Source organism: Chanos chanos, chromosome 6 (genome assembly GCF_902362185.1).
Source record: "Chanos chanos chromosome 6, fChaCha1.1, whole genome shotgun sequence".
In the NCBI taxonomy this organism is placed as follows: Eukaryota; Metazoa; Chordata; class Actinopteri; order Gonorynchiformes; family Chanidae; genus Chanos; species Chanos chanos.
The window spans coordinates 27851472-27875608 of record NC_044500.1 but is presented as its reverse complement, the minus strand read 5'-3'; the positions used below and the strand labels follow the sequence as shown (position 1 = coordinate 27875608).

Genomic DNA, 24137 nt, shown 5'->3' with positions numbered 1-24137 from the left:
ATCAATTTTGAGTAAACAAACATTAGCAGACAGGTGGAAGAGACGCACACACACACACACACACGCACACACACACACACACACACACACACACACACACACACATATATATATATATATATATATATATATATATATATATATATATATGTATATGTATGTGTGTGTGTGTGTGTGTGTGTGTGTGTGTGTGTATGTGTGCGTGCGTGTGTGTGTGTATAAGCATTGCTCAAAACTGCCAATTCCATATTTTTCCAAAATGAGTATACACAGGTTTGTGTTTGGTAAAATCTTTTTAAGTTAACCAGGTAAAAGTCAGAGAACAATAACAATTAACATTGAAAGTATTAAAATAGAAAACTACTTCAATGGCAGAAATTCTTATGCGATGGCTTTGTTTTTTTTGTTTTTGTTTTTTGATTTTTTGCACTCCTTTCTTGTGCATGTTTCACTCACACTCATTCACACACATTCTATCTTACTCCACCTGGATCTTCTGAAGTAAGTGTGACAAGATTTGGGGAAAAAAACAAAAACAAACAAAAAAAAAACAAAACAAACAAAATGTGTAATTGACTTGTTTCTTTCAGGCTTTTGAGCACTCGACTTAATTCAGCATTCATACATGCTTAACTTGGGCGTTAAAATTTCTCAAACATCGATTTTCTTTTTTTTGGAACATAAAAACAGCTGTGTCCAAACTGTAGGTGGTGGTGGTGGTGGTGGGTTTTGGTGGGAGGGGGAGGTTTTTTTTTTTCCCCAGTCTCTACTTTTAAAATCTTGGTTGCTCCGCTCCACCTGCCCCCACCCGCTCCCAGGCCTGGATGATTTCCAGAACCACAGCCTTGGAAGCTGCCTATATGGTCGTGATTTGTCCTTTAAGACTGTCCAAATGGGTATGGCCCATGAATGCCCTGGGGGAAAAAAAAAAAAAAGAGAGAGAGAGAGATAGAGAGAGACTGTGATTGAGTGTACTAGTAAAACAAAACAGTCCCCACCAACCATGTCTTCTACATAGTATGTAAATTTGAAAGAGTGTGACATTTTTCTTTCTTATTTATCTCCCAATCACCTGTGAGAGCAGTTCTGCCCCTGGAGGGACTTATTCCCACAGGATGATGCTCCAATCCTATCTAATCTAATAACCCTGAGATTTTACTCTGAGTCTCTCCAGGACCTTGATTGGCTGAATACAAGGTGTTTCTATAGGTTGGAGCAGAAGCCTGCATACAGTGTGGCCCTGCAGGAACAGGACTGCCCATCACACAACTACCACATATATGAATTACCTTTTAAGTAAAAAGAGAGAAAGAGGACCGAAGACAAAGAAACAAAAATAACAGATAACCTACCCTCTATTGTTTTCTCACCATCAGCAAACAACCATCATTGCCATCATTAGAATTCCCCATACACACTTAGGCAGTAATTCACTGTTTGCTACAGGCTTGAAACTGAAGTTTGTACGGCATGACTAATTCATGTTATCCTACCCAATACACTTATACGTGAGCACAATGCAAACGAAAGGAACACCAATCCGTAGTCAGTATCTCACCAGCTTCAAAACGAACTCATATGCCTGACCCCATTGCGCGTAGAGATACTCCCTCTTGTGGCTACGTGTGACTTCTGGTCACCTGGTCTCTTGCCTGCTATTTCACAGCCAAACGACATCTAGGTAACGATAAACCTACTGCTACGACAGCACCCAATACAGGCTGACTAATGGTAAGAATTCACACTTATCATGGATTTCTTTTTTTTTTAGTTTACTTTCAGTAACGAAAGCCCTTATGCCTGGGCTCTTAGGTGTGTCTCCAAACAATAGCTCTGAAATGAAAGAAACGATATGGTAAAGCCAATTTAAGCACCACACCCACTTTGTTACTGAGATAATTGTGCTGGGTTTTGCTTACCACCCATGTAACTGTTCACAAGTGATAGAAACAACAAGGCAATAAAATAAAAGTGTGTCACTGGGCATAACAGGTCTGTCTGGATGTTTAGTTGTATCGTCCTAACCGTTGCTTCAAACTATAACAAGAACTCAACTGGCATCAAAATTAACGGGTTTCATTTTGTCTTTTCCAAAGAAATTGCAGAGTAATTACCATGTTCTCAGGGCAATGAGGTCACACCTCCACATTTCTAAGAAAGAGAGTTCTGGACTGACCTGATTGCTGGGTAGGGAATATGATAAATAACCAGCATATTGGACGAACGAGAAAAAAAAGGGAAACCTAATCTTATAGCTCAAGACAAAGCACTGTTTCTCTTTTGGTTTTACTATCACAGAGGGCAGGCGTTTTTCTTGATTTTTTTTTGTTTTGTTTTTTGACCTCTCTTCTCTCAGTTTGCAAGGGCTAATTCTGAGTAATATCGCATGCCCCTTCCAGGGAAAGACCTCCCTGCCAGTCAGGGAGAATGAACGCCAGTACACGAATCCTCCAAGACATGTCAAGTAAACCATGGCTTCTATTAACCTGCTGGTCTACAACTGTCTCGCCGGAAACCTCCACCGCACAGGCACCACCCCTCCACCCCGACCCCCTCCCCGATGACAGGATTCACTAAACTGCAGTTAAGTGCTGGAATTCCAAATTCAAATCTCACCATAACCTTTTTTTAAACTACTTTTGCCCTCATTTCTACACTTTTTTGACATTTTATCGACATGATTCAAGTGATGACCCACATCAACATCATGAAACAATGTCTGGTGTCCTTATCTTGAAACAGAAATTAACGCACAGTCATATGACTGACGGCACCTTATTGTTTCCACTCTGCTACAAAATGGGCCCTTACATAAAGTCTGATTGAGTCATTATCAGTCAGCCCTGACAAGTTTCAGTCAAGTTCTACCGCAGGAAACCTTTTCAAATGAACCACATTAAAAAGCTCTGGCAAAACCTCAAACCCCACCATTCTGCTCAGAAAGGAGTGGTGGCTTTAGCGAGATAGCCGCCTACAGAATTACACGATAAAGAAACATCATGAAGAAAAGACATAATGAGGGCAGGAAAAGTCTCAAACAAGCTGAGGCTACTGTAAAAATGACTCATGAGGTGTGCACTCTTACAAATAAATAAATAAATAAATAAACACACTGCACATGCTGCCCAGTGCTAAAAGTGAGACTCATCCCTAGCTGACCAGTCGTATGGTTTCTCTGGAAAAATGTCCGGAAGAAAAGGAAAGAGGAAAAGAGAAGGCCACAGTCAAATGGGCGATATGTTACACAGTGACCCAGTGCTGTAGTCGATACTGATCAAAACAATGATCCATACTCCAAAATAACCCTTTGTCTAGAGGTCTCAGAGTGTTCAGACAAAGCAGTGCCATTACTGTCATCCGCACGTTGAAGATTTCAGACGTTTTTGATGTTGTTTTGGAAGCTTATCTGTACGTTATATTTGAACAGATATTTGTAAGTGAAATTAGGAGTATAAGAAAAGACACTCCCCTTGAGGAGGAAAATTCCAGAGCATATTTGATAACACGTGCAACACGGGGAAATGCTTTTGAAGATCACATTTAAAGTGTGTGTGTAACAAAACTTTAAAGTATAATTTAAAATTACATTAAAATTCTACACCTTCATTTTGAACTCTTTTAAGGGTTGGCCAGGGAATACACCTTAGCTATAATTCTGCAGTAATCAGCGAAAAATATTTTTAATCGTAGTTGGATCAGTCAGTTTAATACAAGAGGGTTGTTCCTCAGCGACAAAAGTCAAAACAAACGTCTAACATGCTGGATAGGACCTCACCAAAATATTGAGTGTGGGTGTGAGCAGTGTGCTTGCATTCATGGCTGTTTTCCACAACACAGAACTTTTTCCAAGAAAATTTCCTAATCATGCTGCTAGAGCAACAACAACTAAAAAAGGAAGATAGCTCTTGTCTACAAGCATATTACTATCTGTATCTATAACAGTTCAATTTTGAATTCACAGCTGAAAAGATGGAAAAGGACTGTGACCCACCTCTGGACACACCTGGCTGTAAGTGACTACAGATAAGTTGTTTTGGAGGCCATTTGGCGTAATATTTACAGAGTTGCGTGAGAGTCCGTTTTGATCTGGCTGAATGGAGTCCATAGGGCTTTCCCAGGTACCCCCATGGTCTTTAAGGTTGTCGTCATTGGCATCTTGCTTGTTCTTCTGTGGTGACGCGAATGGGTTGAAGTCTCCCTCCACGTTGCGGTGAGGCTGGGTGTTAAATTCCGTCTCAAAGGAGGAAAGCTGTTGCGTCACGCCAAGGAGACCGCCCACCTCTACCGTCAGGATCACCCAGATCACATCTACAGAGACCAAAGACAGTCACACTCACTTTATGTTTTCACTCACTGCGTAACACTGTTACCTTATATTACTGATCACCCAAACCACATCTACAGAGACCAAACATAGTCACAGTCACTTTATGTTTTCACTCACTGCATAACGCTGTTACCTTATATTACTGATCACCCAAATCACATCTACAGAGACCAAACACAGTCCCAGTCACTTTATGCGTAACACTGTTACCTTATATTACTGATCACCCAGATCACATCTACAGAGACCAAACACATTCACAGTCACTTTATGTTTTCACTCACTGCGTAACGCTGTTACCTTATATTACTGATCACCCAGATCACATCTACAGAGACCAAACACAGTCACAGTCACTTTATGTTTTCACTCACTGCGAAACACTGTTACCTTATATTACTGATCACCCAAACCACATCTACAGAGACCAAACACAGTCACAGTCACTTTATGTTTTCACTCACTGCGTAACACTGTTACCTTATATTACTGATCACCCAGATCACATCTACAGAGACCAAACACAGTCACAGTCACTTTATGTTTTCACTCACTGCGTAACACTGTTACCTTATATTACTGATCACCCAGATCACATCTACAGAGACCAAACACAGGCACAGTCACTTTATGTTTTCACTCACTGCGTAACACTGTTACCTTATATTACTGATCACCCAAACCACATCTACAGAGACCAAACACAGGCACAGTCACTTTATGTTTTCACTCACTGCGTAACGCTGTTACCTTATATTACTGATCACCCAAACCACATCTACAGAGACCAAACACAGTCACAGTCACTTTATGTTTTCACTCACTGCGTAACACTGTTACCTTATATTACTGATCACCCAGATCACATCTACAGAGACCAAACACAGTCACAGTCACTTTATGTTTTCACTCACTGCGTAACACTGTTACCTTATATTACTGATCACCCAGATCACATCTACAGAGACCAAACACAGGCACAGTCACTTTATGTTTTCACTCACTGCGTAACACTGTTACCTTATATTACTGATCACCCAAACCACATCTACAGAGACCAAACACAGGCACAGTCACTTTATGTTTTCACTCACTGCGTAACGCTGTTACCTTATATTACTGATCACCCAAACCACATCTACAGAGACCAAACACAGTCACAGTCACTTTATGTTTTCACTCACTGCGTAACACTGTTACGTTATATTACTGATCACCCAAATCACATCTACAGAGACCAAACACAGTCACAGTCACTTTATGTTTTCACTCACTGCGTAACGCTGTTACCTTATATTACTGATCACCCAAATCCCATCTACAGAGACCAAACACAGTCACAGTCACTTTATGCGTAACACTGTTACCTTATATTACTGATCACCCAGATCACATCTACAGAGACCAAACACAGTCACACTCACTTTATGTTTTCACTCACTGCGTAACACTGTTACCTTATATTACTGATCACCCAAATCACATCTACAGAGACCAAACACATTCACAGTCACTTTATGTTTTCACTCACTGCGTAACGCTGTTACCTTATATTACTGATCACCCAAATCACATCTACAGAGACCAAACATAGTCCCAGTCACTTTATGCGTAACACTGTTACCTTATATTACTGATCACCCAGATCACATCTACAGAGACCAAACACAGTCACAGTCACTTTATACGTAACACTGTTACGTTATATTACTGATCACCCAGATCCCATCTACAGAGACCAAACACATTCACACTCACTTTATGTTTTCACTCACTGCGTGACACTGTTACCTTATATTACTGATCACCCAAATCACATCTACAGAGACCAAACACAGTCACAGTCACTTTATGTTTTCACTCACTGCGTAACACTGTTACCTTATATTACTGATCACCCAAACCACATCTACAGAGACCAAACACAGTCACAGTCACTTTATGTTTTCACTCACTGCGTAACGCTGTTACCTTATATTATGGCTCACCCAGATCACATCTACAGAGACCAAACACAGTCACTTTATGTTTTCACTCACTGCGTAACACTGTTACGTTATATTACGGATCACCCAAATCACATCTACAGAGACATCACGTTTTCACTCACAGCCACTCTCAACATGTAACACTGTCAATTATATTGTAGGTTACTGAGCCCCTTAACGGAGAGGATGCAACATGTGCAGCAGTAAGTCAACAGGTTGAAATCTCCATCTCCATCAGTACTTGTCTACCACAGGGATGCATGTTCTCACCTCTACTCTACCCTCTGTACCAATGAGTACACCTCCAGTGACCTCTCCCTCACACTGACAGTTTGCAGATGACACAACCATAGTTGGTCTCATCAGCAATGACAAAGAGTTGAATACAGAAGACAAGTGGCCCACCAAGCTATGTGGTGTTCTGATAACAATTTGGATCTCAACACACGTAGAACAGTTCAGATGCGGATTGATTTCCCAAAGAACCCCCCTCCATTCCCTCCCGGGGTAATTGACGACAGAGCTGTGAATGTAGTGGGGTCCTTCAAATTCCTGGGAGCCACCATCTCCAACAGTCTGCAATGTGAGAACAACACTACCAACATCATAAAAAAAGCCCATCAGAGGATGTTCTTTCTGCGGTATTGATGAAAACTCAATGTCTCCAGACGGATGCTGACCCAGTTCTACAGACCCACTTTTGAAAGCGTTCTCACCTCACTCATCACTGTGTGGCCTAGTCCTCACCCACACAAAGGACAGACTACAGCGGACTATTCAGATGGCAGACAGGATGACTGACCAGCAGACGCTACCAGTCAAAGAGCAGCATGTCACCCGGGCCAGGAAGAGAGCTGAAAAGACCACACTGACCCCCACATATCCAGGCAACGACCTGCTCCAGAAACTCCACTCTGGACAGAAGTATCGCTCTGTCAGGACCAGCACCACACGACACTTGCACAGCCTCGTCTCCAAAGCAGTGTCTCTGAAAAATGATACCCATCCACACCCCAGGATCCACTCTGCCCCCCCTCCTCTCACAGGATGACACACTTAAGGTCTATGCCCACTACTGATCTCTGTATTTACTCAGCGTAATACGATAGTGCCTATAATTTCTCATTCATGTGCCAGTATTTATTCTATACAATGGCACAGCTCTCACTTACTCGTTATGGCCTGTCCAACCACAATTTTTACAACCCTGTTCTTTTGTAATTACACTTATTCTGTTGCACTATGTCACTGCAGTTTTAGCTGCACTTTTTTCAGTGATTATGTACTGAATGTAGATAGTATGTTGTACATATGTTCTTTGTTCTTGCATTACTTGCCAAGTCAAATTCGTATGTGCATTGCACATCTGGTGAATTAAGTGATTCTGATTCTGAAAATCCCAATTTAATCTGACATAAAAGATGGCTGTGAATTGAATGAAATCCACTTTTTCTTTCTTTTTCATCACCTGACATTTCTCACATAATTAAATGCCTAGGACACCAAGTAAAAGGTGAAAATTATGCTCTTTCTGACAGTAACCTAGTTATGTAATTATGACATAAGAGGTTTAAGCAAAAAGCTAGAGCACAAAATATGAAAATGAGTACAACTGAATTTGAGATAACTTTAGATAATCAAACTACTTTGACACTATACTGCCCAATGCAATGCAAAATACAACGTATCACATCTCAATATAAAATGCAGTGAGAGAAGCTTGCACACAAAGCTACACAATTTAAGAGACTACACATTCCACCACCACTGTCTGGACAGCGGCTTTTGTCCTGAAGAGAACAACTAGATTCCTTCACTTCAGCATATGGGATCACTTCTTTGCTTGGTGTAAAATGTACAGGAGGATTCCAGTCCGGGCTGGTTCATGTCAATCCCTGTCCTTTGGTCTCTTACCTCCATAGAAGAGTCCAGTGGCTGTACACATCCTCCACTGGCCCTGGTACATGCCTGGGGATGCAGGGCTTCTCATCTGCACGCTAACGTCTGAGATCTCCTGGGGGTCCAGAGACCGCACCATGACCATGTTCACGTGACCAAACTGGTCCCCACCCACATACTTTAGACACACTCCTGGGGGCCACGACTCTGAACCTGCAAGGCAACACGCAATTAGTGTTACTCAACCAATGCAAACGCATCTCAGGAATAACTCACATACCTTTAAACACAGACAAACTATGGATCTCTGACCAATACAGTGCTAGTGTCTGTAATTTTCAGTGGTCTTGAGCATTTTTGTAATATTGCTGAACCGTAAAAACTTGAATTCTTAACACAACAGATCTGGCACTCTGTCTCTCTTTCTGTCTCACACACACACAAACACACACACACACACCTGTGTTTTGTATCCTCCAGGTTTTTGTGAATGGTGTGTCTGGAGGAACAGACTCTCCCTCTCCAATTGTCACATCCTCAACAAAAGACATTGATGGTGTGTTGATGTTAGGGCTCTCGAAGTCATAATATGCACCGATGGCTGCCTGAAGGTTCCTGTTAAGAGAAAAGGGGAGAGGATTAGTGCAAAGGTGCATCTTTCAGATGCAAATGGTTCAGGACAAGCGTCAATTTACGGCAGAATCAAAAACGAAACGGAGAACTGACCTCAGTTATATCTACATATATTGCGAACTACATTAAAACCTTCTCTATCTAGTAAACTTTTACATAAACAGCTAATATCAACAACCAAAATGAAGTGGAAAACACTGCAATGTTAACGCTATTTGATTAAATAGGACTCTTCGAAAATAGTTTCATTTTAAAATTGAAAGAGGCAACTCTCGTGAGTTGCCTCTTAGATGATCTCTTTAACGTCTGCTGGTTTATCAAAATTATTTTAGTCCTTCAAAGCCATAGAATGCAACTGAGTGACCAACTACACCCTACACACACAACGCAATGAAAACGAAACCTAATTTGTTGCATAGCAGACAACGGCTGACTGACTGTTTAACTTCAGTTTGTCTAACACATAATAAATTGAGCATGGTTATTTGGGCCAGATAACTATTAAAAGCTCATACGACACAGTTTGTCCGCGAGTGCAAACGAAACCGTTTACAATATGATCTAACTCTGTCAGATACAAGTTGACTGTCGATACGTTATGAAACTTCTGTCAGTACAGTTTGAATCGTGACTGAGCGATAGCTCAAACCTCAGTCAGCGAAGCAACTGAAAAGTACAGTAACGCCACCTGCTTGAAAGATCTGCTCGCTTATTCCCAGCCACAATAACTGATGTTCAGAAACACACTGGATGTTTCCACGTTCAAATATATCTGACAAGCTACAAACCTTGCATTGTCTTTGAACTTACAAATGTACCGTTGACAGCTTAGGCTGCTGATTGCTAACTGGACAACAACATGAATGGCTAGCTCTGAGACAACTAGCAAACTGCTTCACACAGCTTGCTGATAATTAAGTTTGACACGAACTTCTGTTTCACAACAAGGGCCACCATAACTAAAACTGAGCGGGGTGCATTGGTTTAATGTATTATACGAAGTACAGCTCAATAAATGACAAATCGGTGACTACTGTCATCATTTAGCAACTGAAGGCCTCGTAATATCCCCGTACTCACCAGTTGGTCATGTCAAGGAAGAAGGCGCAGCCAGCGGGGTTCAGCTGGAACCCCAGCAATCTTTGGAATTCTGAGATGAGAACATCTTTGTCCGTGGTGCCCATGCAGCTGAATTTTTGCATGAGCTCCGGGTCAAGGTCTATGTCCATGCCCTCCATTAGCGGGTGTCCCGGGGCAGCGACGGGATGTGTTATAATTTAGTCCGAGGCCTTATCCAGTCATTACAACCAAGTCAACAACAACCGCAGTACGCATGGCTGGGGACAACTCGTGACGTCGCTAATCGAGAACGTCTCTGTGCGTCATGTACAAAGTACGTCAGCTGTTGCTATTCGAGGTGGGTGCAACTGCCTTCTACTTGGGGTTTTGTGGCAGAGTGCTACAACTGAAAAGTGTATTATCGCCAGGGTGTCATTGCCATCAGACACACACAAAGAAATACATGGACGCTACCACCATTTCGAGAAGCTCCCGCTCCACTCCCCATTTCAAAATCTGAAAGGACTCGACAAGAGTAAGCAATACGATGAAAGCCACCCAAAGAATGGAGCGAGTTTCAAAGCACCTTACATTTATCTAGTCTTTTCAAATCTTTTCAGGCTCAAGAACAGTGATGTTATGCTGCAGTACTGCGGAGAGACAGCAGTACAAGTGAACACCGATATAAATTGGCCATTAGACCACCCTGAGCTGCCAAAACAGCTTAGATAGACTTTGGCATTGATTCAGGTGTCTGGAACTGTATTGCAGTGATACGGGACCATAATTCACCAGAAATTCCACTGTCTGCTGCTTTGCAGATTCTGGTGGCAAACTGTCCTAGGCACCACACCAGAATCTCCCACAACCAACCAAACTGAAATACAGTGACTTAGATGGCCATTGCATATGGTTTGCATCATTTTTTCACTTACTGCACCATTCAGTGAATAATGAGTTCTGTGGATGGGGGCACCATCGTCCTTGGAGAGACCACCTTCATCAGAAAAGAAATGTTTCTGCACAGGGTCCTCCACCAGGGTGGTGGAGGAGGGTATTCACTTATAAAGACTTTGTTTTTATTTGTCTTTATTGGAATTTACCTTTCCCTCTAAAGGTTAAGTAGCTCTAAAACATGTTAAGAAAATGTAGCACGCACGTTCAAAGCTGCTAGAGTTTCTAACCATAAAAACAAGCACCCTCGCCTGTACGTTTCTCTTGCTACTCTGGCACACGTGCATTCATCTGCTTGTTGAGAGCGGAATGAGGGGTGACTCATTCACTCATTATTCACCAACTTTTTTTCTGTTGCTCTGGAGACAGCTAACTGCGGTTCATAATGTTCTTTTCACTATATATTGTTACCAGTGTTGGGAAAACTAACTTATTATGCTTGTGCATTGCAACTTGACCAACAAAGTCCCTCTCTAAAGTTCATGACAGAGTGTTCTAATTAAATGCCTAGTCATGCCATAGATAGATATTCTCAGACAACTCTTTCAGAGTTATTTGTCTGGTTTGCCCGGCTTCTTGAAATGGAAATACATGGAAATTTCCAAGATAATTTGGGCAGCTCTTGGTAGTGAAACCTAAAAGTGATCAGACCCATACAGTAGTTTTACATCCACCCTAACAATGGAATGGAAGTGAATAATACCAGGAGATAAAAAAAATAGAATTAATACCAAGGACGCTGCCACCTTGCTGTAATTGGTCATATTCAAAGACATGGGCAATGTGAGCACAGACAAAGGAATTCCTTCTCTACCTCTTTCAAATTGTGATACTGTAAGCAGTGCTGCCAAAAACATTGCTTTCCGCATTGGATATGAAACAGTAAAATTAACAGTTTTATGAAATAAATGTCTCAGTCAGTGTTAAATTTTTCTCTACTAAATGTTCCATTCAATTGTCGCATGTATAATGTTCTGAAACATGTGGATCCGGATAATCTCAGTCCTTAGATAGTGAGGTGAGGCTAGATCAGCATGTTTGGTGACTGTCTAAAGCTAAATTAACAATGGAGATTATGAAATGGGTCCTGTAAGTGTTACTTGATTAGTTCTTGTGTAATAAATAAATAAGGAAACTCACTATTTCTTTTATAATTTAAATATTTGTCTTAAGGAAAAGGAAGGTGTCCCTCTAATAAAAATTTTGCCAGCCAGCTACTAGTGTAAGAACAGCTTTTGTTCCTTTTCCAAACCCTCTCCCATTTCTTTGGATGAATATCCTACCACAGAAACATACTTTTATATGTTTTGGTGCTTGTGCTTAGCAGCCATGTCGTTGGACGCATCTCCAATTAACGACTACTAGAGTAAACCTCTCGGTGACTCTCCATGTCATTTTCTCTCTGACTCTCTGTTGATTCCAGACACCACTGATGTTGTATGTCAGAGCCAAGGTTGCAGTTCTTATCAGATCACTCACTGATCCCAGACACAACTAAAATGATTCTAATTTGATCACAGCTAGAATACCCTCTGTGACCTCAGACCGACCTCTGCCCTCTCTCCATCAGAGAGGCAGCACAATTCACAATCATCAGTCAGAGTGTAGCTATAGTTACACACAGCATTTAGCTTCAATTTTAGCCTCTGCTATATAACTACAGTTAGAATACATCCATTGTTAATCCAGGCGAGACTGTTATGACTACGAACCTTCATCTGTTTACTTCTCATTCCATTGTTACCTTGTTACCTAGTTTGTGGGATTAGCTGGCATTTGCTTGACTAGGAGGACTATAATACATAAGATTTCCTTATCGTGTAGCTCTACATATTGTAAATACAGCCAAGCCCTCTTTCTTTGATCATTATTATCAAACTTCATTATGTTTTATCTGTACTGTAAATTCTCAAATAGTGCCCAGGACCTTTATTTACCCCAGCTGAAGAAAGAACCAGGCCTTTAATTGAGACAGGCTATTATTATTTATGATTAGTCCTACAGTGACCACAATCCTTGTGAGTCAGAACACTATTGGTATGGTATTTCTGTTAAAAAGTGAAACTAACTGCAACAGAGAGGTGAGCATAATTACTGTATGTTGCTGTACTGATGTAAATAATGCTGTGGAGATATGATGAGTTTACCATCTGAGCCTTTGTGTAATTTATGTTTTATTTTGTTTTTTTGGGGGGGGGGTGTTTGTTTGGTTTTTTTTTGTTTCCCAGCTTGTATGTGAAACCCGGCCATTATTTGAGACATGGCTTTTATTTGAGAATTTATGATATTTGCTTGTTTTACTTGTGTCACAATGGATCTCTGCTACATAAAAGATTTCAGGTCTTGCTTCAGATCTTAATTACTACTAATAAAAAAAAGCCTGATAATTCACTGGATTAGCTAGTACTTGCCAGATGGGTAGGACTACAAACTCTTTTGATTCCATTATTTACCTTTATTCATTTGTTTGTCTACACCAGGTGTATTTTGTAAAAAGACTTTTTTTTTGCATCATTATCAGCACCTTGAGGGCGTATGTGCTTTTGACATCAGTTCACTGCAGCTGATGTCATTCCCTCAGACTTGCGTGGTAATGTTACCTCTGCCACTGTTCCTCGTGGAACATTAGCAAGACGAGTAGTCTTCCTTATTGAAGTTCCCACTAAACATAGCACCAAAATCACCTTTCTCTCAAAGTCAAAGTCAAAGAAATCTCTTCCTTTAGGTGAGAATGGCCAGAATAACGGATGCTTGTATTTCCTCCGTGTGACCTTTTGCATTATGGAATATTAATATTGCTGCACCAGTGTGGAAGTACCTGCTTTTGGCAATGTTCTCCTGTGTTCTCCTTATTTATTTATTTAAGAGTTTGCTTTATTTTGGGAGAGGCTTCTGCATCTGTGATGTGCTGTAGGTTTATGATGCAGGGTAAAAAAAAATATTTCACAGTATACTACTTTTAAATGCCTCACAAGATGATTTACTTGTAGATATTTAGTCAAATGGTGTTAGGTGACCTTTAATCATAAAACTGTATAATCTCAAAATATTTTCAACAATTAAATAATTGATCCTTGATCATATTGATGTGGAGCAGTATAATTAAACTACGAGCATTGTCAGTTCATCAGATGCCTGTATTGGTCATGAGATCATGACAGTGCCAAATGATTTCCTATAAGATACTACAGAACGTTAACTGTGAGTGGTAATACACACACCATAGGATTAAAGCGATTGTATACCTACTACAAATGAAAAGAAACCAGGCACTTTCGTACGGGTTGATCCACATTATCGCAGGTATGTGAAAATCGTGAAATTCTGTAGAAGTTAGGAATATCAAGCATTAAGTATGGCCGTAAATAGTAGATTAAAAATCATACATTACTTACAAAACGTCATGAGTCTCCTCTACACAGCGCATTCCAGTAGGTGGCAACAACGCAATATCTGAAACTCGTCTTCAGAAAAGACTAAATCCACGAAGAAGAACTAGTTCCGGTTGAAACACCGCGCTGTTTCGCTGCGTGAAAATGCCGAAGTAAGTTGTTCCATCATATGTAGAGTGTTTTTTACTTTCTGTGATGTATATACCTCCGAATATAAACTGGTTTAAAGCGTATAGTTCTGCAGCAAATTAAGTGTGGCCACAGAATCGCAGAATTACATTTTGATTTATTGTAGTCAGCTTAGCCAAGCTGTATGCTAAGTCAGATAGCTATTGCATCTGAGCGTCGCTTCTAGAAAGATCATATTTGTAGGTAGGACAAACATTTGTTGTTTGGGGGTTTTCCTGGAACAGTTTTATTGCTGGTCTGTTATTTGGGTTAATGACGCTACACTAGACGGAATGTTCCAAAACTGTAAATGACAATGATTAGTGTCCATGAACTGAAAATGTTTGCTAAGCTAGTTAGCTTAGCTATCCCATCTAACCTGCCTTGTTCTCTGCTGCAGGACACTGGCTGAATCAGAGTTACCAAGTAAATGCTGTCTCGGTTCACTTAGCCGGCGTTTTTAGAGTGACATTATAATACTTGCAAAGGACAGTAACTGAAACCCAAAGTTGGAAGGGTTCTTTAAAAATGCTTTTTTTCACGGTCTTGTTTGTTGTTTTTAGGTTTTACTGTGATTACTGTGACACATACCTAACACACGATTCGGTAAGTATTGTTATTGGAATCGGCAAATGTACGTTGGCAAATTGTCTGTATAAAGTTTGGGACTGGATTGACATCTCCATACTTGTGATTCATGTTACTGTGGAAGTGCTTTAAAAGCTGAGCATTTTTTGGCTTACCCCTGAAAAGATGCTAATCATTTGTGATTACTTTTGTTGTTTGGCAGCCATCAGTTCGAAAAACTCACTGTAGCGGACGTAAGCATAAAGAAAATGTGAAAGACTACTATCAAAAATGGATGGAAGAGCAAGCACAGAGTCTTATTGACAAAACAAGTGAGTCTAGGGAGTGATTATTCAAAATGCTTTATCTTTGAATCATGCTATTCTTTACTTTGATCTCTTTCTCTCTCTCTGTCGTATAAGCATTGTGAAGTCAGACGGAAGAGGCTGTTAGTTGTTTAATGAAACTGAATAGTATTTAATAGTTGGAGCTAAATCACTTGTTTTCTTTGTCATTCCAGCGGCGGCTTTCCAGCAGGGGAAAATCCCTCCCACGCCTTTTCCTGGTGCTCCACCTCCTGGTGGATCTCTACTCCCCCACCCAAATATCAGTAAGTGGACATGTTCAAAGTCATGCTCTAGAGTACATCATTATAATTAAGTGCATATTTTGTGATATTCCACTCAGTATTATGACACAGAGTACCTGTATTAAAGCCTTTTTTTCCTCCATGAGAGAGTTAGGTGCAAGTAGGGCTTGGATTTAAGTCTTAGATATGCCAACACTGCCACAACATTGTCTGGAAATGATGTGTGTTTTGCAGTTTGAGAAAGTGGCAGCTGGCAGTTTAACACATACATAAATTAATCATGTGTTGGAGCACAAGCCAGTTGTCAAGAACGTGCTGTTCTCCGTCCGTTATGGTAGCCAGTATTTATTCACATTCCAGCTTAGCAAAGCATTGCTTTGCCTAGAAAATGCTGTGTGTGTGTGTGTGTGTGTGTGTGTGTGTGAGCAGCTTCACAGCGTAATGTTTGAGGTTTTGTGCATAATGTTGTCCAGTCGGAGATTTGGCAGGAGTTCACAGGCACTGGCTTATATGTTGCCCATGCAGGACTCTAAAGATGTGAAATGTTAATTAATAATGATGCTGTTATTCTGGCAGACAAATCTGTCACTGGAACAGTTCAAACTGTGCTAAAATCAGCTTACCTCTCATCACCTCCAGTAATGTACAGGCTGACATAGAAACTGATGACTATATCAGTAAAGCTTTTGCACTTGTGTTGTGGGGTCATTCAGTGAACAGTGTTGTGTCTCTTTCCTGTTTTTATTTCCACAAAAGCATAGCCTGTCTCTTCCTTCATGTCTATGTCGTTGATGGTAGAAATGTCATATTACAGTAGCGTCTCAAGTAAGATATATGAAGGAAAAAACTCTCTATAAGCACAGCTCATCCCGCACATTTTCATTATTTACCCATTTGTTTGACGTTTCAGCAGGTTTTCATTTAAATGATTTTTTTCTCAACCTTAAGGCGGTCCCCCTCGGCCAGGCATGTTACCAGCGCCACCCATGGGTGGACCTCCAATGATGCCTATGATGGGTCCTCCACCACATGGCATGATGCCTGGCGGGCCAGGTAAGACCGATCTGGAAAAATCTGTTATTAATCTGTGAAATCAAATGAAGCTTGAAATGGAATAGAATATCTTTATTGTCATTGCACAAGTACAACGAGATTAAGTAGTACAATGGAACAGCGAAAGTGAGTTGCCACCTCGTCGAACAGGAGTTTGGTAGCCGTTTGAAGGTACTTGCTTTTATGTGTGGATTTATGTTTCCCAGTCCTTGATCAATAGTATAGAAATCTTCTGTGTTGCCACTCAAAAGCAAACCATACTGCTTTGACCACATGGACTCCAGCGGCCCCCCAGCCGCACCAGCCACCACAGCTATTGTTCAGCCAAAACTGACGTGTTTTTCATGCCGATTATTATTATTAGTAGTAGTAGTATTACAAATATCACCTCTCAATCTAAGGGCCACAACAGCCTCTTTATTAAATGCAATGGATTGTAAATGGCAAGTAAGATGTTAACCATTTTTCAGTTAACTGCCATTCAACCTTTGGACCGGCTGGTCTTGTCAGTTAAAGAGATGGTTTGAGTTACATAAGAAAACTGAAATGTAGAGTGTTCTTGGCAGACAGCCTGACCTTTAACAGAGGGTGTCAGGACTGAACCCTGAGCTGTGGAAAACCAAGACATTAAAATATAAACACAACCGTTTACATGTTAAAGAAAAAGCTATGATCGCACTGGTAACTGAACCTTATGATCAATGGATTAACCATAAGACCTGGGTTGATTTAATAATGAACAAGCAAATGGAACATGATAGTTGTGTCTGCTGCTATGGGTATCATTATTCAAACTTTTTTTTTTGTTCTTTGTGGACATTTAAGCTGAACCCGTTTCACACATACAACTTTAACCATAAACGTGCCAGGAATTTTCTGGAATGGGACCTTGTGTGAACGCAAACCAAAGACGAGATGCCAGAAAAGTTAATTTTTTGGGACCAGGCCTAGGAACATACGTGGAAACATTATAGATAGACTTAAGTGTGAACAGAGCTGTACATTGCCAGATGAGAGGACCAGATGAGTGTTTTTGATGACATATTTGTCCTGTGATTTGCTCACTGCAACTTGAGCCAGGAGATCAGTAAAACAAATCAATTAAACAAAAGCTAGCTAATGCACGATAAGCAATCAGTGAAGATAACCCAGTATAACATGTCACAATCATCAGTTTTTCTACAAAATGTATTGTAAATGGATATCACTGTCAGCAAATGGATACTCAATAGGATGTGTCCACCCATCACTCTGTTCAAAACAAAGGGTCTTCCACTGCATAAGTTAGAAGTTACACCCTGCCTCTCTGAGATTTTCATGCCACGTGTGAACACGCTTGTTCTGGCACTGGGGTGCTAGTGTGAAAAGGGGGAATCCACCAGCATTTTCGGGAAAGGTAATCCAGCAAAGTTGCGGGTTCTGTGTCTGAAAGGGGATTTAATGATGCATTACATTTCCATTCACTGATAGCATCCAGTGTAACACATTCTTCACCATTCAGCATTTGTGGCCCCCATTAAACATAACAGCATCATTTCTGATTAGAGCGTCATGACCCAGTCTGAGCCTTTCCAAGAGGGGGAAAAAGTTTTTACATTTTTATTTCTTTTATGGTTGTACGACATCTGTTTCGGAGCAATTTTGGCTTATCTGTTAACGGTTATTAACTGATTAAAGAGGGTTGACTAATGGTGGGGAAAATTTAGCCAAATTTGCACCCTTGTGGAAGAGATAGCAGATGACTGCAGTTAGTAATTCTCAGTTATGATAACATTTAGCCTGTGTGGATTCCTTCATTCAATCTTATCTGGTTCCCTTTGACATGTGAAACTGAGGGAGATCCTTCTCTCTGTCCCATTGTTAACATTCTCTCTCTTTCTCTCTCTCTTTTTTTTTTATTTTTTTATTTAGGTCCAGGCATGCGACCTCCAATGGGTGGACATATGCAAATGATGCCAGGACCTCACATGATGCGACCTCCCTCTCGGCCAATGATGGTATCTGTAAGACCTGGTATGGCCCGCCCTGACCGATGAAAGTGGAGTACTTTAGGTGTTAACCTTTACCACAGCACAGTCTCTTCCGTCTGCTTCATAAACCAGGACCCCACTGCCACACTCTTTTAGTCAGTTCAGTAGTTTTACTTCCAATTTAATTTTGAAAACTGGTTAGCTTTGTGTATCGTTGGCTCAGAAACATTCATGTGACATTAATTATTGAGCTCTCTTTGAATATTCATTAATTGAGCTTGTCTTTCAACACAAGCCAATATTCCAAAACCATTTTCTGATTCAGTGGCGTGTAAGCTAACGGAGCATACTTTTTATGTCTCACCTTGTCCCGATTTTTGTTTGTCAAATTTTTAAATTTCATCTTTTCCTCTCTTTTTTATTTTTTTAATGTCTGCATTTACGCGTGGGGATGCAGTTTAGCAGATGAGTGAAGCTGGGTATCATGTTCATTTGTGACAGTTCTATTGTGATTTGTATGAATTAAGTTTGGATTTTATTTTGACTTCAGCTTTTTTTTTGTTGTTTTTTTTTTGAGAAATAAAAGTTGACTTTATTTAGCCAGTGGTGAGTTTGGCTTATAATATCATATTCATTACATTACATTATAAAACTTTTTTTTTATTCCAGCTCTTAACACAAGAGCTTAAGAATACCACTCAAACCATATGACTGTATCCACTCTTCTCTCATGATGAAAAATGCAAGGATATTCTCAATAAACCCAGATATTCAGTTAGCCAGACAACACAAAGATGATCTCACAGGTTGCCGTTTTTAATTAGTTTAGTGTTTGATACACAACATATGTGATTGGTAAGGGGAAGATCAGGGATATGATGTTTGCCTGAGTTACTTTAATCAGTCTAAATCTCCCATGACAATGTTGTATCCAGTACCTACATTAGAACAAAAAGAGTGCTCTTTCTTTAGATTTCAACAGGCGTTCATGCCAGATGATCATGTTATACATACAGTTAAATGCACATACATACACTCCTACAGCTCTTATGAGATTATCCAGGTCAATGTTTAAAATCAGTTCACCGTCTTACATAAAACTCTAGCCTCAGAGAATGGAGCAGGGCAAAAAATTGAAGTCATTTTCACTGGAGTGCACTTGCTAAAGTAGTGGGGGGTGGGGGGACATAAAACAAAATGGAATACACATTTTGAAATTTGCTATTTTGGAACTGGTGCACAGAATCAGATCTCTTGTTGGCATTGTGATTTTGATACTCTTTAAAAAAAAAGAGTGCTGTATTTAGGGTGTTGAAGACATTGGGTGTATGAATTAAACACAGTAGGATATCACATTGTGTAAATGAGCAACACATTACAATTAATGGAGACACTATTTGCCAAGGGTTCACAGATTTTCGTCTTAATTAACGAGGGTGACCTCTGGGGTGTATTAATCAGTTAATCAGTGACAGCATTTGGCAAAAACAAAAACCAGCAGGACTTCTGGACATGAGAGCTAGAAACACGCACCTTTGATTCATATCCTTCATTTGTTTCTTCTGTGTGCAAGTATTTTTCAACTTTCAGCTTTTGGCTTTCGTTAAAGCAACAAAAGTGTACAACCAGTCAATGTTTAAGGAAGGACATAATAGTTCACATTAAATGTAGCCCTGATTTCCAAGCAGTTGTGTCATTATAAATGCTGTGTAGCAGCTGAGATAGGACTATTCAAAAGGATTTTCTTCTGCATGGTGCCTGTTGCCTGTTCTATCTCTACAAATGAAAGTTTACAAAGAAAGGTGGAAAAGCCAACAAAGACATTTTGAAAATTGGTTTACAGGGACTAGTAGAGAACAGAGAGACAAACTGAGACTAAGACTAAATAAAACAAACAATAACCTCTTTCTAACGGCTATGAAAAAGTCTTTTTGAATAGGTTGGAGCACTCCCCAAAACTTCTGAAACATCAAACTTTGAATACAATGTTGAATTGACAGATATCTGTGCTTGCACAAGCTCACAGGTCTTAACAGAGTCTAAATGTGTGCACGAAATTGCTCATTGCCGTTCATACCAATAATATAAAGAATTACTATCAATCTACAGAAGCACAGAATTTATTTGAGTTAAGATTAAAGTATACATCAACAATAATATTCCTTTTCCGAGGCCCAAAGACACGACTACATTTGGTTTTAAATACTAAAATCATGTCACGAGCCAAAGACGGCCGTTAGAAGTAGTTCGAGAATACGCTGGCTCTGCTCTAGTGAGTTGAGTGTGCACAGTGTCATTGTTAAGAGCAAATTGCCATGTAAAGTCAGTACAAATATGTACTTAATACATATGTATGCATTGCCTACATAAGTAATCAGCATTTTCAATTTCACATTTCACCGTGAATTCTCTCGTACTTCTCTTTTGCCGGTCTGGTCTCTTCTCGAATACCCGGTGTCCAAACAAACCACGGTTAAAGGGAAGGTTATAACGTCGTTCTCTGTGTCATTTGTTATAGTCCATTTATTTTTTCCACACAGAGTCTTCAATTCCCACTCGCCCACCCCCACCCCAGCTCCCAGTTCCATCTTACTTCGACTGGAAGATTCCCATTTATTGGAAAAACAGTCTAGTAAACAAGCACGTTTTAAATCCCAACGATATAAAAAAGATAGACCGGCATGCTGAAACTGCTACTATTGTTTGATAGTAGTGTTATATGTAGATAGTGACCCCAAATCAACAAGCAAATCAGTTTTTTTTTTTTTAGGACCTGCATAAAACTGTACATTGAGCAAATGAGCATGTTTACACGTTGTTCATGCTCTCAGTTCAGTGTAATTGAATTATCCGCTGTCAGTTTCTCTCTCCTTATCTTTCTCTCTCACTTTCTCTATTCACGCACACTTCACTGAATCCCCTTCAATTCACACCTTGGTGTCGGGAAACCTGAATGGTGGAGTCAGCTACATGGGGAAAAATATTGGTTTTCAGACACAAACGCCCTACAGACACCCAAATCAGATCATTAAAAAACACACATTGCCCTTGGAATACAGTAGAAGCTTTGTAAACGGAGAAATCAGTGCTTGATATATTTTTTCTCCTAATATTTGATGCAAGAACAACACAGTATAAAACAATAAAGACATATATGTTCACAAAATGAAAGTGGAACAATGAATGTGACAGTGTTAGTCGGCCTGGCAGCCAGGAGATGCACAAAGCCATGAGAAGAGAGCAACTTAAGGATAGGGAGCAGAGTTTGCTAAAATTGGCTTTGTATGAAATGACGTGTGATGTCTGGTTATGGAAGACGTGGTCAGCACATACAACACCCTTAACAGTCCTCTAAAAGACAGGACTCAACAGAGACAGGCAGCACGACCAGGGTATACAGCAGACAGACATAAAAAAAAAAAAATAACGAGCCAAACAGTCCCAGACAGTGAAAATAGATAACACGCAGCAGCATTCAAAAATAAACAAGGCCAACAGAAACCTGAAATAGTTGAAAACTACATCAGCATTGACATCAAAGAAAACTGGACCTACAGTGCAAGAGTCTATTTAAAGTAAGGTGTCTTCATGTCCCCTAATTAGTGGTCTTATAAATATTCCTTAGTGCAAACCCTTCAAGAATTATTTTTCGCCAAAAATCGATTATTAATAGTATGAAATGACAAGTTAACTCTTACTCTCCAAAATTAAAGTTAGTATGCTTGTGAAAGAAGCTGGCTATAGCCTCAGGTGTATTTTGATTGGTTCTGTTGCTTGTCCTTCAAGCAAGGCCCGCTGATTGTAAAAATGAAGAATGCCTTCCTCCTGAAGTGTAAACATTACATTTCCATTCTCATGTGGCAGATAATTTCAGTGATAATCAAACTTGTTGAAAGTAAACTATTGGGCCAGAGCTGATTGTTGTTGTATCTCCAAAAATGTTTGCCTCTGACTCATTCAAATGAGTAAGGGGAAGGCATCTCTGAATGAGGTAGCCTGGTCCAATTTATTAAAAAAAAAAAAAAAAACGAAAAGGAAAGGAAAGAAAAAAGAAAAGAAAAGAGAAAAAGAAAAGAAAAAATTCAGGATAATTATAATAGACCAAAGACCTAGCTTCGATCGCCATTTAAGAGATTTGTCACAATCTGCGTTTTGCTACATTGTTGCTAAACTGAAGCACAAAAACAAGAAATTAAAAAAAAACACTTGTGAGATTTTCATAGAGTAAAGTCAATAAAAGTCAATAGTCAATAAAATTTGCATAACAAAATAAGTTTGATGAAGAAAGAACACCCTTCGTGTTACAGAAAAAACAAACAAACAGAGCACATCAGTTACACGAAAGGAAAAATAGTAAAAAAAAACAAAAACAAACAAAACCAGCACTAAGACAATACCTCTTTGCGTTTACAATTGAAACATCTTAAGAGAAAGGATGCTTAACAGAGAGTAAATACGAGAGGTTTCAGTAGGGTTTTAAATGGTTCTGTTCTGTATGCCTGAATGTTGCTATGCATTCAGTATTCTTCATAATGTGTTTAATTGCTCACATTAACTCATAACTGGCATAGCCATTCTTCAGAGCACTTCACAGCTGTTGACGCCTGGCAAGACAGAGGAAGCACCAGATGTGAAATGAGAATACAGAACACAGAAAAAAAAAGAACGAGAGAGAAAGAAATGCAAACAACCAGGACAGTACTAAGGAAAGACAGGAAAAGCCAGAAACCACAGGGGAGAGAGGAGAGGTTTTAGTGCTACAGAAGAGAACATGATTGTTATATAGCAATGCATCACATGTACGATTGTAACCAATGCCAAACTATTCTAAGAAGGTTGCTGTTAATATATTGCTGTTTTCGTTTCAAAAATTTGCCGACGTATGCATATTTTTCATTAAGGTAGATAATGTTCACACTTCTTCACATTTAACCGCATGATTTTTCAAGACAAAGGAATGTTAAAAAGCTACAGATGTCTGCCGGTCTGAGATCAAATGCAACAATGTCCTTTTTTTTTTGTGCTCAGATGCTCCTAACAGAGCAACCTGCTGATCTGTAAGGTAGGACCGAAACATTCAGCATCGATTGAAGAAAAAGAACAACAACAAAAAAAAAAACACAAAAAAAACAAGGAGGGGGGAGGAAGGGGTTTTCAATCAGTCCGATTCAGAAGTGAACATGGAAGTCGTTCAGGGAGTCAGGAGAAGGTAGTCAGGACTCAGGTTCTGCTGTGTGGGAAGTCTAAACGATCTGAACAGCGCATTGGTCAATATGGAGAGAGAGAGAGAGAATGAGAGGGTGAGAAAGTGCAAGGGGGCGAAGTTAGCTCTCAGAGGAGGCGGTACAAGCTAGGGAACGGTCGGGGGGAGGGGCAAAAGGAGGACACTGGCCCTGAGGGACACTATGAATCACAGTGAGAAGGCACAGGGCACGAGAGAGAGAGAGAGAGTTCGGACAGGTTGTCTGTGGAGGGGGGGGGGGGGGGGGGGGTAGGCTGATCACTGAGCGGGGAGATCTAAAGGGATGTGACGGAGCT

General features: G+C 40.1%; 2 protein-coding genes across 4 annotated transcripts; one reads left to right on the top strand and one right to left on the bottom strand.

The window, feature by feature from the left end:
• Window positions 1-206: 206 nt before the first annotated feature.
• ilrun (inflammation and lipid regulator with UBA-like and NBR1-like domains) lies at window positions 207-10178 on the bottom strand. 3 transcript variants are annotated; one of them, XM_030776859.1, is made up of 5 exons: window positions 9928-10178; window positions 8675-8829; window positions 8230-8427; window positions 3992-4308; window positions 207-914 (listed from the first exon to the last, which is right to left on the bottom strand). In XM_030776859.1, exons 1-5 carry the CDS (start codon window positions 10083-10085, stop codon window positions 879-881), a joined length of 864 nt encoding a protein of 287 aa, XP_030632719.1. In that variant the 5' UTR covers window positions 10086-10178; the 3' UTR covers window positions 207-878. The 3 variants fall into 3 exon arrangements, with proteins under 3 accessions (XP_030632719.1, XP_030632721.1, XP_030632720.1); XM_030776860.1 differs by having other exon boundaries at window positions 879-914; window positions 4004-4308; window positions 9928-10085; XM_030776861.1 differs by lacking the exon at window positions 8230-8427 and having other exon boundaries at window positions 4004-4308.
• A 4191-nt stretch (window positions 10179-14369) lies between these two features.
• On the top strand, window positions 14370-19149 carry snrpc (small nuclear ribonucleoprotein polypeptide C). Its single transcript, XM_030777870.1, has 6 exons — window positions 14370-14404; window positions 14984-15026; window positions 15211-15319; window positions 15508-15597; window positions 16525-16629; window positions 18541-19149. The coding sequence occupies exons 1-6, from the start codon at window positions 14397-14399 to the stop codon at window positions 18663-18665; spliced, it is 480 nt and encodes a 159-aa protein (XP_030633730.1). The 5' UTR covers window positions 14370-14396; the 3' UTR covers window positions 18666-19149.
• Window positions 19150-24137: the final 4988 nt, after the last annotated feature.

Excerpts from the sequence above, each read along its gene's own strand:
- ilrun (XM_030776859.1), bottom strand. The coding sequence starts at position 10,085 with ATGGAGGGCATGGACATAGACCTTGACCCGGAGCTCATGCAAAAATTC. Across the intron at positions 8,830-9,927 it reads TTCCTTGACATGACCAACTG|GAACCTTCAGGCAGCCATCG; the intron begins GTGAGTACGGGG and ends TTCTCTTAACAG. Across the intron at positions 4,309-8,229 it reads CACTGGACTCTTCTATGGAG|ATGTGATCTGGGTGATCCTG; the intron begins GTAAGAGACCAA and ends TGGTCTCTGTAG.
- snrpc (XM_030777870.1), top strand. Across the intron at positions 15,027-15,210 it reads CATACCTAACACACGATTCG|CCATCAGTTCGAAAAACTCA; the intron begins GTAAGTATTGTT and ends GTTGTTTGGCAG. Across the intron at positions 15,598-16,524 it reads ACTCCCCCACCCAAATATCA|GCGGTCCCCCTCGGCCAGGC; the intron begins GTAAGTGGACAT and ends CTCAACCTTAAG.